Consider the following 18,998-nt stretch of genomic DNA (forward strand, 5'->3'; position numbering starts at 1 on the left):
ATAATTTTTAATTTTTTTAATTTGTTTAATTAAATTTCGGGTCAGTTTCGTGTTTTCAGGTTGACACGAAAATTAACGTGTCATTTTGTGTCGTGTCAACTTTCGTGTCGTGTCATAAAGCCCTAAACACTAACACTAAAAAAGCATGTCGTGTTCGTGTCGTGTCATCGGGTCATGTGTCGCTTAGTGCCCATTGCATCTGTTGAATGAAGTTTTTCAAAGTAAAAATTATTTAAAAACTATTTGAGATCGTCAATGTCACAAAAATGTTAAATCGTCTAACCATTTTATGTATTACAAAAAATATGTTAAAATATATGGATGTAGTTAGTGATTTTGCATCTAGAAATGCTAGTAGATATTGTTTTGTATGAGAAATTGGACACTTGAAGTGCTATAAAGTGCTTTTATGAGAAATTTTCTCTTACACAACTAACTTTCCTACTTTGTTTTTTACTTGTAATTTATTTGTAAGTTGGGTTTGCAAATGATAACTATAATTTTATCACATTTGTTAATTAAGTGCACATAAAACAAAGACAAAGGAAAACCCTTAACCTAACCCATGATCTCTATGATTATAGGTAAGCTTTCAATCAACAGGCTAAGAATTTCACCACTATTAATTAAGTGCACATGTAAAAACATGAGAATGAATAATAATAATAATAATAATAATATAATAATAATAATAATTATAATAAGAGATGAGGTGCAAAAATACTGCAATGATGTAATTTTACTTCTATCATTGGTAGCTATGAGCAGTTTTATCTCTAATGTTGGCAAGTTGAGTCAATTTGAAAAATAATTCATTAAACTGTTTTCTCGATCATGAATTTTGTCATTTACACTTCAAATATGCGTCATTTTATTACTGATTGTTGATAAATCACAAACATATGATTAAATATGAAAAATATATATATATATACTATATTTTGTATGAATTGGAAAAAAAATAAAAAATAAATAAAAAATAAAAAATATTAATCTTTAATTCCATTATTAAATCATAAAAATTATGAAATCCTTTTTTAGAAACAAATGATATACAATATGTGCGGAATAAAGAATAAAATATATATGTTTTATAATAATGTCTGAAATTAATTCAACTTGTCAATGTTGGGGCATTATAGGTAAAATTGTACCATTATAGATGTTGGAGGTAAAATTGCTTCTGACTTTAAATATTGTAGATATTTTTAGCACCTTATTTTTAATAATAATAATAATAGAAATTTTAAGTATCAAGTTAGCATGGTAATCTTAATCTAATCCAAAAGTTTTGCACATCAATTTCGTTGAACCCGAAAATATACTCATTATCGTTAAGAAAATGCTAACCTACTAAATTTGTGTTAGATTTATATTAGATTGTGGAGTCATATGCATAATTACCACCTTTCCTTTCTGTTCGTTTGGGCTTGTTAGCCTTCCTTTATTGCCAAAAAAAACATTAATTTCGATTATGATACGAGATCAGGGTGGCGACAAAGAAAGACGAGAGCAGTGGCATCAAGGAGTACGGCTCCACAAAACTAATAAAAAAAAATTAAATTTTGAAACTGAAAAATAGATTAATCGAAATTGATGGACTATATTATAGCTTTTCATTTTAAAAACCAATAGTTAACCGAAAAAATAAGTTAATCAAAGAAAGATGGACTATGTTATGACTTTTCATTTAAAAAACTGTCCGAAAAATGAAATTGTAACATATTTATAATGAAAACTATATTGCACTCTTGAATTTTTTTATAAATGCATGTTTATTTGGTAGTATAACAAATAATAATAATAAAATGATTATTAATTATTACAATTATTATAAATATATACTTTATTACACTTTATATATAAAAATGGATAACAATGATAAAGTAACACGAGTCACAAAAATAAAAATATATAACTGATAATAATTTATGATATATTAACAAATAAAAACAATAATATATCCTTGCCCCTTGTATATCACAGTAGATAATCATTGCCCTTGCCCGTGCCCGAGCCAATCTTCGCATGAAAGGTCGGGTGTTCGGGGATTCCCCATCCCAAATATGTACCTAAAGAGCATAACGTAGTTACTCTTGATTCTGTTACCATCAAAAAATTCCAACTTGGTTTCAAATTTTTAACTGGGAATACATGAAGAACATGAACAGAAGAATAGGCATAATTGTTGTATTGGTCAAAATGTGAATATTAGTACGCAATTGTATATTTTGTGTGCTAAAACCTGATATCGACGGGTAAAACAAAAGCTTGGGCAGATGGGATTGTTGCTGCCTATTATACTCTCCAATGTGCTTTGATGGGTTGAAAAACCAAACTACAGATTCAGATGTGATTGTCCTCTGTGGTGGGTTCACACAATTCTCAAATTTCACCTGTTCCAAGTGGCTGCCTTGAGGTGTCACCAGAAGCCCATGCTTCATAGTCTTTAACAAGCTGCCAAAAATGCAATGAAAAAACATTGATAAAAAAAATATATATAAATAAGCATTTGCAGCTCACAAAGTTGAGTTGAATAAGCCTGAGTATCAAGAAAGCATCCCCATCAAAAGAAAACAGTAAGATGCGAAAACAGTTAGTAGCTTGTATTTGAGAATATAGACAAGTGAATCGCATTGCCACCCACCCCTATATCTACAACTCGTTGCATAATGTATCTTCTTTCTACAGTTGGAAGTTGAAACATAATTTTGAGTAAACTATGGTGCAAGTCATACAAGGAGATGTATGTGGGATAAGGAAAAATTCGAAGTTCAGGGACCAAAAGTTGAATTTTGACTAAGGAAATGGGCTAAACATGTTTTTCCAGAAAATTCACCGGAAAATCTTTCAATTGCAATAATTCAAGGGGCTAATCAGTTTAGAAAAAGAAAAAAGGCAAACAAAAATGCATTCCAATCACAGCCAGCTGCATAATCTGCGCTTACATATGGAACGCCATTGCAAGTCGCAGTTTAACTGAGCATGACTTTGATCATACAAGGAGAGCAAGGATGGATTTCCATATGAAATGAAAAGTTCTGAGAATAAAATACACTGTGCATGAGCTATCAGCTTAAGTCAGAACATAACAAATACCAAAATAGACCGTCATACACTGTGAACACACCACAAGTTAACCTTAATGGACTATAAGTGGCACGTAATTAACTTGGTTCAAATTATTGATAAATGAATCTTATGATATCTTCCTGCAAACCTGTGCCATAAAGCGTGGAAGCATTAGCCCAAGTATTTGTTCGAGGATTCTGGTCCCAGTTGATTCTATGGCTTGAACTGGAATTGCAGTAAATGCGAAAGGAACCTCAATGCTAACCTACAATTACATGTGTAAGTTATAAACACCACAGAAATTTGAGTACATATAGCCACCTATTGACTAATGTGCTCCATAAAAAAGAATTTAACCACTACCTCAATAACTGCATCAGACGTAAGTCGTTGGCTTGATGAATTGCTTTGGCTGCTGTCACATGAGATATAGTTCACCATGGAAGCTGCATTCCCATATTAAATCAATGTCAAAGTACTCCTCAAATAAAATTGATCCATTAATATCACTATAAATTTAAGTAAAAGGCTAAGCCTCATTTATTATTTTTCTTCCAGAAAGAATTCTCCACTATAATCCTAGGCATCATCCATATACAGTCATGTCTACAATTTTTACAAGCACAAGCATCTTTTATCAAGTGATCCACCTAGGTCTTTCCCCAACTTCATCAGCTAAGTGACTGCAATCAATAGTTACCAGAATGTGAGCATCTACATCAACAATAACTACCCAATATCCATACACTACTAGATGGTACAGTGATATTTATATCAAATGCAAAATGTCGGCAAAGAATAGAACTTCCACCTTGCCAAAATATGTATTATGATATAACCACCTTCCTTACTACAAGGAGATTACCTAGTCAATAACAATGCAGAACTATTGCCAAAAATGAAAAACATATTCCTTTAACATGTAGTTTTTTTTTTTTTTTTTTTGAAACTTTTTATTCATAATCTGGGATAATAACTACCTCTCCCATCTAAAACTAATATAGCTCTGCCAATGTGGATATTATCTTTCCATTTCTTACAAGTAGTTCATAGAAATCATACTCTGGCATGGTCCTTGACAATATTCTTAAATCCAATACACAATATGAGATATTGTGATGAGGAGCGAATGCAAATGATTCCCTTCAAAAGAGTGCACTTACTGGTCCGATTGTTTATTTCTAAAAGGGAATTATGCAAGTGGTAAATTAATTGGAGGCTAAAACATACTAGGCCTAAACTCGTCCATACCATCATTTTTTTCATCTTTTGAAATGAATTGAGGAGCTAGTTCATTTTTCCATGTCCTTTTAGTTTGTTTTTCACTATTAGTACTCTTCATTACTAATCGAGTATACATTCAGAAAAATGGCACGAATGGCTGCAAATTGAGTTGGTCGAGTGCTAAATCTAATTTACCTATGAAACTGCATTTAATATACGCACAAAACAAGTAACAATAGTGGAGATGAAAGTCAACCATAATATTAACAGAAAATATCAACAGAAGTTGTTGATGGATACATTTTAAAACCCAGAACTATATTTTCAGTTCTGCTTGTATTTTAAGGAACAAATCATGTACATCTTCCACTGAGATGAAATGTTTTATTTTGACCACCATGAATAAAATCTTATATTTTCGATCAAAGGAAATAAGCAAACACATTAAGATAACATCTCATACCTAATTTGCAGTTCAGGTTTATTTCACACCAATATGATTTATTTCAAATACAGTTCTTATGCAGTCAAACCATAGTTTTATGAGTAAGCTTTGCAAGAAAATAAACAAGTGTTTGGTTACTCACACTCCAAGCTTCTTATTTTCTCTCCGTAATTTATTTTTAATTTCAAAGAACAATATGTTACCAAATATTTCAAAAACATCAGGACCACATGATACAAACATAAACTAAAATCATCCTATTTTGCATCACACCATCACAACAAGAAGGCGAGTAAATCCACATAAATTTGCATTAAGAAGAACTGTTGAAAGTTTGATCCATAAACTTCTATGGTTCCACAGATCCCAACTTCCTGTCATAATTAGGGGTAGAATTGAGTAATAGGGCTGTTTGACATTTGAAGAATAGATTTTTCAACTAACATGAGAGTGCCTTGAGAGCATAATGCAATTTCGCAAAAGCACAATAACTGCTTTTCAAATCCCTTGAAAATACACTTCCCAATTTTAAAGTCAGAGAACCTCTTGTTTCCCTTTTCTGATGAGTTTGCAGTAGAAAAAAGACATTATAATACACACTTATGGTAGGATGATCATTTCAAAAAAAGAATTGGAATATGTAGTGCATATATGACATTTGTTGTATTAAATGACAACATTGATAAAACAATCCAACTTTGATCTGGAATACTTTCGTCATCTGGAAATTCACAATGCCATTACTTTATGTGGATCAATGTTGATCGTGGAAATGAAGCAAGTTTTATGATCTTTAAGAGCATCTCCAACAATCTCTTAGTTTGACTCTTAAATTAAAATATGAGAGAGAGTTAAAAATCACCTCCAACAGGCTCTTAGTGGCTCCTCAAATCACTAAGAGCCTCTCCATCCTCTCTATTATTTTTTATTAATAATTTACTATTGAGTTTTCTCCTTTTCAGTGTTGGTAGATAGAACAATAATTAATAATTTTAATGATAAAATAATAAATGAGGAGTGAATATAAGAGTATTGTTGGAGATGATATGTCTTAGTTACTCTTAAATCACTAAGACACTAAGAGTCAATTATTTATATTATTTTTAGAGAGTATACTAAGAGTCTCTAGGAGATGCTCTAAGTTGTTATTCGTCTTATTGCCATTATACTTTAAGTTCATGAAAAAAAAAAAAAAGTTTGAATCCCGAGTCAGAGCACACAGAAATGCAAAATAATCCATTTAATCTTTCTATAATCTATACATGAATAGAAATCCTCACCATCAAACTTCTCATTCTGTGCAACTACCATGGGCGAGCCCTCAAGCTGCAGACAATCAACAAAAAGTCTATTAATACATAGCAAAGCCACTAAAATAGAGAGAAAAACACTTTACGGCTTCCTAAATGTACCAACCATATGTAAATTTAACAGTAAAATGTAGATGAAAAGCTGAAATCAATTCAAGGTTATGTTACTAGCCCAAATTTGATGAATATACTATTAACTTCCAGATCACAAAAGATGCTGTAAAACATTCTCAGCCGCTACTTGTCACTCACCAAGCCATAAGCACATAAAAGAAGAGGCAATAGAATTATAAATGTAAATAAAATAATTAAGCACAGATGTTACCTCACATGATAAGAGTTTAATGCAACAACCATTAGGCTGTTCTTCAACTCTAACAAGCAAAACAGGGCACACCTCAAAGGCAAAGAACTTAAACCTATACACATAACACCTAAAGGTCTTGTCGTCCACTCTTTCTATCCTCTCCGCATCCAACACTGAGTACTGACTCGCTGGCAGGCTCATATACTCAGCTGCAACAAAACCCCAAGTCAGAATAGTAGAGGTTCACATGAACGACGAAAGAAGAAATCATTCTGTAAAGAATGATAAATTGCACCCTAACATTACTTAGAGGACGCCGAAGTTGGCTGACCGAAACAGATTCCTTCCGCCGAGCAACAAACCTCGCCTTCGGAGTAGAATCTGCCGAGACAATGAGTGAGGATTTCGTAGATTCATTGGATAATGAAAATATATTGAGATAAGTCTTTGGGGTTCTCGATTGAAATGAAATTGAATTTAAACTAATAGCACAACTTGAAGTAGAGCAATTCAATGCCATTTGTAATCAAATAGATACGCTGGAGATGAGCAAAGTAGAAAAAGTAAGGATAAGACTACCAAAGGTAGACTCTCTCTACGGTTAGAATCACCTGTTTCCCTGTTTAAGTTGGGTCCAGTAGACCCCACTTTTATTCACTTTTTTATTTTATTTTGGTTTAATACATACGCAGTCCACTGAACTTGTCATTTTTTTTCATTTTACCCCCTAAATTTAAGGGACAACCTACTGACCCCCTAAACTTCCAAAAATCCACCCAATTTACCCCTCCCCTCCGACGTGGCGCTTGGATTATTGCAGCTTTGTATTTTACCAGGTCAGCGCCACGTCGAAAAGAATGGATAAATTGAGTGGTTTTTTAAAAGTTCAGAAGGTCAATAGGTTGTCCCTTAAGTTTAGGAGGTAAAATGAAAAAGGGGACAAGTTCAGGAGGATGCGTATCTATTAAGCATTTTATTTTTAATGGATTGCTATTCATGGCCCTTTTTACTTATCACGTCGCCATTTGACGTTTTTATCTTTTCATTTTTTCAACTGAAACTTCTCATTCTCTCTCTAATCTCTCAAAAAATCACAAACTCTTACACGGAAATTATGGTAGAAAATTATGGTAAAAAAAGAATCGATTACTGGAAAGTTACGTTTTTTGTTAAAATTTTTTATCAAAAACACGATTTCCGTCTCTGGATTTGGAGACGGAACTCGTCATCTGCATGCTAGACTGATGAATCTCCCGCCTGTCTAAAGGGCAGGCAGGATTTTCTCCCGCCGAGACCAAATACAACAACAACAAACCCTTAGTCCCAAAATTATTCGGGGTCGGCTAACATGAACCATCATATAAAACCGTGCAATCAAGTCGTGTCAGGGACACAAATTCTCTCCCTCCACTCTGTCCTATCAACTACCATATTCTCCCTTATCCCTAATAAACTTATATCACTCGCAATCACCCTCCTCCAAGTTTGCTTAGGTCTTCCCCTACCCTTCATCACTACATCCATTTGCCACTCTTCAGTCCTCCTAACCGGCGCATCAAACGCTCTTCGTCTTACATGGCCAAACCACCTTAGTCGGGTTTTCCCTCATTTTATTCTCAATAGATGTAACCTCTACTTTTATCCTAATTATTTCATTACTCACCCGATCCTTTCTTGTATGACCACACATCCATCTCAACATACGCATCTCCGCCACCGACATCTTATGAATGTGACAGTGTTTCACTACCTAACACTTCGTACCATATAACAATGTTGGTCTGATTGCCGTGCGATAGAATTTTTTCTTCAATCTAGGCATGCCGGGGTAACAAAGGAAACCTGTACCACTCTTCCACTTCGCCCAACCAGATTTAATCATATGAGCAACATCTCCATCTACTTCTCCATCTGTTTGGATAATAAATCCTAAATACCTGAAGCAATTTGAGGCCTGAACAACTCTCCCATCTAGGGTGATTGTCCTTGCCTCCCTACTCATATCGTCGCTAAACTTACACTCCAAATATTTTGTCTTACTTCGGCTCAACTTAAAGCCTCTAGATTCTAAAGTTTGTCTCCATAGTTCCAACTTCCTCTCCACACCTTCTTTCGTCTCATCAACCAACACAATATCATCTACAAACAACATGCACCATGGTATACCATCATGAAGTGAACTCGTTAGTTCATCCATAACGATGGCAAAAAGAAATGGGCTTAGTGCGGAACCTTGATGCACTCCAATCGAAATAGGGAACTCTTGAGTCTTCCCCACACTAGTACGTACACTCGTGCATGCTCCCTCATACATGTCCTTTATGACGTCAATATATTTTCGCAAAATATCTTTACTTATTAAGGCTCACCAAAGTACTTCCCTTTGTACCTTATCATGTGCCTTCTCCAAGTCAATGAAAACCATATGCAAATCTTTCTTCTTATTTCGATAGTGCTCAATTGTCTCATTAGGTGGATGGCTTCCATAGTTGATCTTCCCGGCATAAAGCCAAACTGGTTTTCCGAGATTTTCGCCGTCCTACTTAGCCTTTGTTCGATCACTCGCTCCTAAATACGAGTATAAAAAAGGGCAGCCCGGTACATTGAGCGTCCCCGCTAAATACGAGTATATAAAAAAAATCTAAATCGTTCATTTCCAGAGTTATCGGGTCCATTTTTTACCTCGTCTTAGAAGTCATCCTTTTCCAGAGTTCTCAGGTCCATTTTTTTAGAATTTCAGTTTTGCTCGGAAGAGAGAGAATTTTCAATTTTTGATAAAAAAAAATGAAAATGGCAAAATTGTCAAATGGGAGACTGTGGTAAGTAAAAAGGAGATGGTGAATAATAGTACCCTATTTTTATCTAAAATACACCATGCATCTCTTATACCGACAGTAGGTATGCAAACATGACTCTACATGTAGGGTGGGGATTACATTTCCCACTCTCCTTCTCTAATCTATTGGAGATTTTTCATTTCCGAATCTATCCCCAAAATGTAAACGGGACAATTTTATCTTCGTCCTGTTCTGTAGGAAATTCTCATCTCCACCTCCACGGAATCCTCATTTCCCATTTCATTCTCTCTCTCTTTCTCTCTCTCTCTCTCTCTATATATATATATATATAGGTTCACTCTTAATAGGTATTACCCATCCATTGGTACCTAGAAAAATGTGTACATTAAGGCCATGTTTGTTTGGGGAAAAATATTCTGCAGGAAAATATTTTTCCAAATTTTCAGTGTTTGTTTGCGCAGAAAAATAAATCAAAGGAAAATAAGTGGTAAGTCAATGGAAAATGAAGGAAGAAATAAGGGAAAATGTTTTACCCTTTTCAAAAAAAGGGTAAAACATTTTCCCCAAAACATACGCGTATAGAGAAAAATGGGAAAAACGTTAAATAAATGTAAAAATATGAAACACATTAATAACGTGAAAACGTTACAAAACACGAGAATATGAAAAAAAAACCCGCAAAAATATGAAAAGGTGAACAAACGCGAAAAACACAAAAACGCAAAAAAAAAGAGCAAACACTTGAAAAAGCACAAAAAATGAACAACGCGAAAAAGTGACAAAACACGAAATATATAAAAACGTGAAAAAAATGAAAAACACGAAAACGTGAAAAAATGTTAAAACACAAAAACGTGACAATACGTGAAAAACGCGATAAACATGAAAAGACAAAAAAATGCAAACAAAACACGAAAACGTAAAAAGTATGTAAAACATGAAAAAAACGCGAATAACACGAAAAAGTAACAAATGCGAAAAACAAAAAACGCGAAAAAAGGGGAAAACCGAAAAACTAAACGTGAAAACACGAAAACATGAAGAAAAAATGCAAAAAAAAAAAAACACAATAACGTTATATAACACGAGAAAACGTACAATTTATAGTAATAGATTTGAGGGTAATGTTGTTTTTTTGAATGAAATTATATATTATATTCTATCTTATTTCACCAACCAAACATATAAATAGTTATTCCTAAAAAATTTCTATTTCATTCTTTGCTATTCTATTCCTTTGGAATAACAATTCTATTCCATTTCATTCCGTGAACCAAAGGACACCTTACAGTTTATTTGTGTTTTTGGTGCTTAATTTGTGCTTAATACATGTAAATCTCTTTTTTGTGTTTTATATATAAAATTAAAAATAAATAAAAATACAGAAAATCTATATTTAGTGGTTGGAAAATATTTTCCAGTGTTGTAGCCAAACACCGGAAAATATTTTTGAGTATTGTTGTCAAACACAGAAAAATATTTTATTTTCCTGCACAATATTTTTCCTACGTAAAATTTTCCAGAACACAATATTTTCCCTGCATAATTTTTTTTCAATTAATACAATTTATTACTCAACCATTTTTCTCTAATTCATTTTCTCTCTCATAGTAAATTTTTTCTAGGAATGAAAAATATGAATTTTAGAAATTTGTGTCTTCTTGAAAAAAAAGTAATTTGGATAAAAAAGATTTAGATAGAATGGATAGAATATAAAATAATTATAAGTATTTTTTAGATAAAAAAATATTCCAAATTATCTATTCTTTCTTGGCATAAAGCTCATTTAGAACCTTAATTAGCACCTCAAACTATATAAATCACTAATGAAGTCCCTAACTTTTACTAAACTTTCCAATCAAACACAAATTAACACCTTAAAACAAAGTTCATCTTCTTTTAACATTTTGCCTTTTGATTTCCTTCTCTTCTTTCTTCGATTGAGGTGAAGTCTCCTTGGTGTGTTTGGAAAGGGGTTTTATTATTATATTCCTTTTCTTGATTTCTGCTTCCAGCATAATCTTTCCTTTGTAAAAGAGTTCATCTACTGATGATGATTTTATTTCATCAAAACTATTTCTAACTAGGAAATCAATATAAATTGAATTTGATTCAAGAGTACGAGTCTGCGGCTGCTCCACCATAACATTATCTGACATGCAAAAATCTTAAGGAAATAAGGTTCTTGTACTGATTCCGACTTAATTGTTATTGGAGTTGAGTTCAATTGCCATTTCTGTGAGAAAAAATTTTAGACTGATTCCAACTCATAACTTTTCTTTTCAACATTATCTTTTTCTTTTTTTTTTTATGATATTTATTGTTAGCATCGACCCATTTTGGCATTTCTCGGACTGGATGGAAATTGGCACTATAAGATTCAAGAAATGGTTTAAAAGGTTTAAAATAAGCTGAAAAAGATTAGAATAAGCTAAAAGGTTTATAATAATATTTCGCATGTTTATGCAAATGATGTTTTATCTGATATGAAAGTGTTGAAAATGATTTTGCTAAACTGGTTGATGGTTGCTTTTTTGAATATTTTTGACTATGTTAGTGACAGTTGTATGAAAGAAATGAGCATCGGTTCAGTTACAAACCGAACCAAGCCGAGTTATAGGTTAACCAAAATGATGTTTATGTGATTTTAAAAATAGAACCGTAACAAATAACTAAAATAACCGAATATGACCGAAACGAAAATTTTCGATCGATTCGGTTACCAACCAAATAACCAAAATTTTCATATTTTTAATTTAAATGTTATAAATTATGGATTTTGAGCTTCATTAATTGATTTAGAATTTCCGATTTTAAAACAAGTTACTTTTTTTTTTTGAACTAGTTACAAATTAATTCAATAATGTTTAAAACTAAAATTATATTTTTTTATTTAAACATAAATTCGGTTTGGTTTTTGGTTAAACCAATTTTTTCGGAATAACCGGATTAATAACCGAATACCAAGGAAAAATTGACAACCGAACGACTACATGTGCTTTGCTGGGCAGCGATTGATGATCGCAACATATAATGTTGTGTGCTTGTTGCCATTAATTCCTCTCACATTTAACTATCTTATGTTTTACGTAATAGAGATTTTTAGTCCACTTTTTAAAATAATTGATATTTAGTGATTTGAAAAGTGATTAATATACGTCATTTCCAATAATACTCTACATACTCATCTCTTATTAAAATTAGTAATATAATGTTATATTTACCAATAATAAAATGAAAGAGTATTCAATAATAAATTATTAAATTATTGATACCAAATAATTTGAGGAGTTACTAAGAATAGACAGGCCCGTTCCTGAGCATGGACAGGAGGGGCGCCTGCCCAACGCCCAAGGATGAGAAGGGCCGCAATTATAGTAATGTATTAGTACCTATTAAATTATAGAGGAAATTACATAAAAAATCAAGTTTAAATTTTATTTTACATTTAAGCAATTTCTATTTTGTGTTTTTATCATTTCATACTTTTATTTCTAATTTTGTCAAATTCAGTTATTTTTTTATTATTCAAAAATTATAATTTTGGAAAAAAACGGAAAAGTGAAATACAAAGGTGGTGAAAAACTGAAAAATATGAAAAAATAAGAAATTCTTTATTAAGTTATGAGGAAATTGTAAATATACACTTGATTATGACTTTTCTGTAATTCACCCTAAATTATACCTGATTAAATTTTAAAAAAAAAGTTATAGTTGATTAAAAACGTTGGCATTAGATTTTTTCCAAATAAAAAACGTTGGCATCAGTCATTAAATAGTCTTTCTAAATTCCCTAATTTATCTAAGATTCTTTTCAAATTTCCTAATAAAAACTTTGGGCATCAATTCCCTAATTTATCTCAAAGTATTTCTATAATTATCTTTCCCACCTATCAATCCCAACAAAAATTTATAATTTATCTCTCCCTTTTTTAATCACACTTCAATCCCAAAGAATATTAAACAGTAATATTATGCTACATCCTCAGTTCATCTTCTCAATTCATCAGCTATATAATCAATTTTGTTTTCTAATCACCTCAATGTGAAACTTCCAATTACTAATAGCTTTTTTTGTTGTCTTTGAGAAACCCTATCAGATTCTGATTTACTCGGTCTTCAAAAGCAATTTGGAAAAAGCGTATCAAAATCTTTCAATTTCAAGAACTTAGGCGTTAAACCTCGTTAAATGATGTGATTTTCAAATTTGGTTTTTCATTTTTCTGTGATCATACTTTGTATCGTAAAGAGTATAAAATCCATTAGAATTATTTCATAATTTATTAAATTTAAGAAATTTAATTCTAGAAATGCTCATAGACATCATTTTGTATAAGAAATTGGGTACTTAAAGCAATATAAAATGTTTTTATTAGATATTAGTGTCATTTTTAAGTAATCTTCTTTTATACAATTTACTTTTCTACTTATTTTTTTTTATTTCCACTTATTTATTAGGGCCCCATTTGGTAATTCGCCCCGAGCCTCTAAAATCTCAGGATTGGCCCTGAGAATAGATAAAGACTCCACCATGTAGGACTACACATTATGCGGTTTGAAACTGTAAAACCGAACCGATATTGTTTGGTATTTCGGTTCAGTTTTATAATTATACGGTTCGGATTCGGTGTGTTATTTTGGTTAATATCGGTTTTCGGCGCGGTTCAGTTTCTAATAAAAACCGAATAACCGAACCGCACCGACTAGTTGCTACTATGCGGTTTTATACATGTATGGTTGGAAAAAAAATATCATAATTCTTCCTAAATTTATACACGCCACCTATCTAATGATTAGACCACCTGCTAGTGTTTGAATTTATGATTCTTCCCAAAAAAAAAAAAAATTTAATATAACCATTAGATTCTAATCTAACGTCTATTTACCTTAACTTTGAATGTATGCTCTTACTTAATCTATCCTAAATTAATTGTTCTTTCCAGACTAAAAAATAAATAAGAAAAGAAATAGAAAAATCACTTATTTTCTCTCGACGTCTCTTCAGTTTCACTCTCTGGCTCTCTCTAAAAGCCTCCACAACCACAAGACTAAAAAATAATCTTTGAAACTCTAAATGTAATCCAATCAAAGTCTCAACTCTCAAACTACCACCGCTCACTTCCCATCTCTTCTAATTCTATTTTCGTTTTGAAGCTTTTATTTGGATCACTTGTTGATCTAGATCTCATTTTTCTCTTGCTATTCTTGGAAGTTCTCCGTAGGTAAGGTTTAACTTCTATTTGAGATTTTTTTTTTCTGAGTTTATGTTACTGTTCTTGAGTTAGTAAGAAAACTCAGAACACTTGATTATTTTAGTGTTCATCATTTTTCCAAGATTACGTTTTTTTTGCTGAGCAGGCTAGATTTGCTCATCTATGTATTGTAATGCCACGATTTATAATTAATGAAAAAAATAAAACAAAGAATACAAGTGAAGCCAAACTCAAAAATGAGGGAGAAAAGTCTTAACCTCGGTAAAAGGAAGTCGAATTAGAAGAGAGGAGGAGGCTATTTAGTTAGGTCTAACTATGTAGTGGGTAAAGTAGGAGGGGATTGTTGTTTATTTTAATTTTGAATTGCGACATATAACATATACGTAATAAATTTTTCTTTTTAAGTAAAAGTGAGGAGGAGGGAATAACGTAACAGGACATCTTGGCACCCCCTGCGAATCGCTAACCCGCAACCCAGTATTATTAATTAAGAAGAAAATGAAAGAGTCATACAAAGAAAAACGAAACTAAGTGAACCAAAAAACAACCCGGTCACATGCATTCTCGAATATTAAAGGTAGACAAACGTCAGGAGTCGAGTCCCACCAGTAAAGCTTCGTCGACCCATGGAGGCAAGGCAGTCAGCGACCTTGTTCCCTTCATGGTATACATGTGAAATGACCACTTGCATTTGGTTCAGGAGTTGAATACAAGACTTCCATTCCAACAGTAAAATCTAGGGAACCAGACATGAGCGAGTGCAGAAGACTTAACCACATAAGATGAATCACTTTCAATAAAAAAAAAAGGTTGTGCCAACCTCTGTCAAAAGCCTATTTAACCGCCTCAATTGCAGCCTTTAATTTCATGATATAGGCATGAGGCGAAGTAACAGGGAGAGTGAAAGCCCCCATAAAGTGACCCTTGCAGTCTCGAAAGACTCCACCATAACCAGCTCCCTCAGACATTACAGATGCATCTGTGTTTACTTTGATCCAACCAGGTGATGGATGTTGCCATCTAACAGGAATAGTGCAAGGTGTGCACGACAGACGTGGTTGAAGAACCAGAGAGTCTAGGATTTTATGTTCCACCAGCGAGTTCCAAACCGTTCCCTTGTTTAATCGATCCGCATGTCTGATATGATACCACAACAAACGCAATGTGACAGGGATTCTAGGAGTTTATTGTCGAAAATATAAGCATTTCTGATACGCCAAGTGAGCCAAATTACATGAACCACCGCGTTTTGCCAGAGCATTGTAATTTGCAGGCTGAAGGCTAATGGCATGGAAAAATTTAGAAGCTCCTGAAGGGTGCCATCATGGAGTATCCGTCTTCCAAAAAGGCTTGAAATGGCATGCCAAAGTTGCGATAAAAAAGTGCAATTAACCAGTAAATGATCCGTTGATTCTAAATTATTCCTGCAAAGACAACACCGAGACGCCATAGTAGAGCCACGAGCCTGTAGTGCAACCTGAGTGGGGATCCGATAATAATAAGCACGCCAAACTAGCAGTGAGTGTGAAGGCAGAACATGAGGTTTCCAAAACAATCTATAAGGATGAGGCCTAGGAGGTTCAAGTAACCACCTATAGAATAGCGAAACCTTGAATTTTCCATCCGAAGCCGGTCTCCATACACAGATTCATCGTTAGTTTCCCTAAATTGAGTCGAGTGAATCGCATTTAGGGTATTCGACGGTAACGAAGGGAGATTGAACCAGGCATCTATATTTCTGAAATTCTGAATGTCATCAATCAACAGCAATCTGTCTTTGGAGCTAATTCCCAACTGATCCGTGATAGTCGGAACTATCCAATCCGCATTCCGAAAATTTAACCTCGAGTTCCTTCCCAAAAACCATTGACAATTCGCTCTAAGAATCGAATATGCCCCTTTAATTGATCCCCAAATCGAAGATAGCGAGACTCGCCTGGGTAGCCTTACTTTGTTGAGGAAGCACGATCTTGAAGGAAAATAGGCAAACGTTTGGCAGCGGAAATATAAAATTTTTACCTATTTCCTATTCCCAAGATCCGTTAATCGTTATTTCATATAAGGAGGGATTGAACATAAATACCTTTATGATGATCAATCTACCGTTGCAAACGAAGTGCCCACAACTTCAAAAGAGATGGAAACACTCTACCAATCTGCCCCTACCCTAAAATACCTTCCAGACCTCCAAACGACAATCCCAACGGTGGAAACGTGGAAGAATATGTCTAGAAGCTCCTCTCCAAACATCACGACGATCCGACGGTTCAATCTCCGGGAATCCGCGAAATCGTGAACTGACCTGATGTAGGAGAAGCAAAACGAATTTCTCCTTTTGTATGTTTTTTCTACATTCATGAACATAACAAGACATATAAGTAAACGATTAGAATTCAACCAAGTAATAGCAATCAAGATAGATTGCCTCTAATTAATCAACACAAGATCAAGGAGAAAAAGAAAGAGATGAAATCAATTGATTCGAAAGCAATCGGTGGAATCCCGTCCTCTACTGTAGTGGTCGAAATTCTCAGTCTGCGGGAGAGACTTGGGTTAGCCGAAATTTGCTAATAGGAGGGGTATAAATAACCTCTTGTATCTAAACCCTAGTTAGATAGAATTAGGTTACTTAATAAGAGTTATATTTGGAATAATACTCTTGTTATTATTATTTATAATTATATCTAAATATAAAGATAATAATAACTTATTGATAGGATAATAATAGAAGCAATTTAATCTCATTAAACCTCCTAACTTATTTATCCTATAATCAATTTAATTCGCAATCATAATCTAATTATAATTGTTGCAAAATGAAATTAATTCCTTTATGTTTTATCTACATAAAATCGCCCCCCCCCCCCTATGCTACTGGGCCTCGTGGACTCAGTTGGGCTTCCATCAATTAATGAATATCTCTTTCTCTTTTGGGCTCCAAGTCTTATGTGTGACCCATTAGGTTCTTATTGCTTCTAGCCGTATACAACTATTAAATTAATTCCTTAGAATTATATTTAATCTTTGCATAACGGAATGAGTACGCGAACTGTGATTGGCAGATCTAAAACATTCCCCCAGAGCTATAAGAAGACAGGTTGATTCCGTCGTTGACCTTTCCGTATTAGTTACAGTATAATTCGATCCTTCATCAACTACATCCTTGAACAGAATCTTATGACTATGGGCAATGTCAAGTCATATATAGCGAGACGTTCGTTTTACTTGTGCAGGCCGAGTTAACCCCAATTAGATAGGTTAAGTGAAATCTGCATTTCAAGTCTTAAGCTATCACCTTGCAAGGATTTAGAGTTAAGTCTTCCATAATCGATCCTTGGACGTATCTCCCATTTATCAGGAGTGACAAATGCTCAATCCAATGTATAACTATCCTGCAATTACTTCCTATGATACCCAACATCTGCCGTTCACACCCCAGAGTCATCTCTGTTATGGATCGTGTTACAACAGGATCAAAGCATCACATTCCATAATCCAGAATCACTAATTAACATTCCTTTGAGTCTTAGGATTACTTATACCTATTAATACCAATGAGATGAATATGTGACAAGGATAAATCTACCCATCCTGTTGTCTCAAGTCGGGTCCCCAATCCTAATGAACCCCTTTCATTGGATCAATGTAACTGTCCAGATATCTGCATATCTGAAGCTTGTGAGATCAGCTCTCTGTCTCGACAGAAGACATTGTTACATGCAAGTCTCAACAGTGATATGTCAATCCCTTATTCAAAACATATTACTTGACTTGGGGTGGTTTTAAGTTTATTAGTTTATTATAATGTTTCGTCTCACTTCATGCTTGTATGAACACTTTATAATTACTTTAAATAAACTTAGGGATTTCCTTTTATTAGACTTGTTTAGTTCTTTAAAGGAGGTTGCCTTCATACAGTTATAAAACCATATCTTATTAAAACAAATGACATAAAGAACAATTCATTTATATTAGGTTTATACCTTGGAACAATTGTCTATAGGACACTAAACCCCAACATACTCCCACTTGGACTAAAGCCAATTGTTTCCAAAAACATTCCCAAAAGCGTTCGCATGACCACCGTGAACCTTTTTAGGTAAGGCATTCTTTAAATGGATCTATAAGTTTGTCCTTTTATAGGCACTCCGTTTTGATTCTCACATCTACTCTTGTTGTTATCTCTCGGTAGAGATAGTAACGACTGAGGTAGTGTTTGGATGTATTATGAGACTGCGGGTCCTTGGCAAGAGCAACAGCTCTATTGTTAATCTTATTAACAATGTTAGGTACCCCGCCTAGTTCATTAATGAACTACCTTTCCAAACTTCCTATCAGCTACTTCCAAAGCTGCTACATACTCTGATTTTGACCTTTGGCTCAGCTACGGTTTCATGCTTAGAACTATTCCAGCTAACCGTACCTCTTTCAGAATAAACTTGTATTCTGTGAAATCATCTTCATCTGTTTGATGACTTATATCCGAAAGTCTCCAACTTTCAATTTATCATGTCCATATATACTTGGAACATGTCCATAGTTTATCTTAAGTACTTAAGATTGTCTTTGACAACAATCCAGTGATCATCACTTGGATTGACCTATAATCGACTTTGTCATGCTAAAGTA

General features: G+C 33.6%; 1 protein-coding gene across 2 annotated transcripts; it reads right to left on the reverse strand.

Annotated features, from left to right (window-relative positions):
• Positions 1 to 1,804: 1,804 nt before the first annotated feature.
• On the reverse strand, positions 1,805 to 6,933 carry LOC136227452 (uncharacterized). 2 transcript variants are annotated; one of them, XR_010688071.1, is made up of 7 exons: positions 6,665 to 6,933; positions 6,377 to 6,567; positions 6,022 to 6,067; positions 3,436 to 3,518; positions 3,221 to 3,337; positions 2,246 to 2,457; positions 1,805 to 2,072 (listed from the first exon to the last, which is right to left on the reverse strand). XR_010688071.1 is itself a non-coding variant. In XM_066016120.1 (6 exons), the coding sequence occupies exons 1-6, from the start codon at positions 6,876 to 6,878 to the stop codon at positions 2,386 to 2,388; spliced, it is 723 nt and encodes a 240-aa protein (XP_065872192.1). In that variant the 5' UTR covers positions 6,879 to 6,933; the 3' UTR covers positions 1,805 to 2,385. The 2 variants fall into 2 exon arrangements, 1 of the variants encoding a protein (XP_065872192.1); XM_066016120.1 differs by having other exon boundaries at positions 1,805 to 2,457.
• Between the last annotated feature and the right edge of the window lie 12,065 nt (positions 6,934 to 18,998).

The sequence above is a fragment of the Euphorbia lathyris genome, chromosome 4 (genome assembly GCF_963576675.1).
Source record: "Euphorbia lathyris chromosome 4, ddEupLath1.1, whole genome shotgun sequence".
NCBI lineage: Eukaryota > Viridiplantae > Streptophyta > Magnoliopsida > Malpighiales > Euphorbiaceae > Euphorbia > Euphorbia lathyris.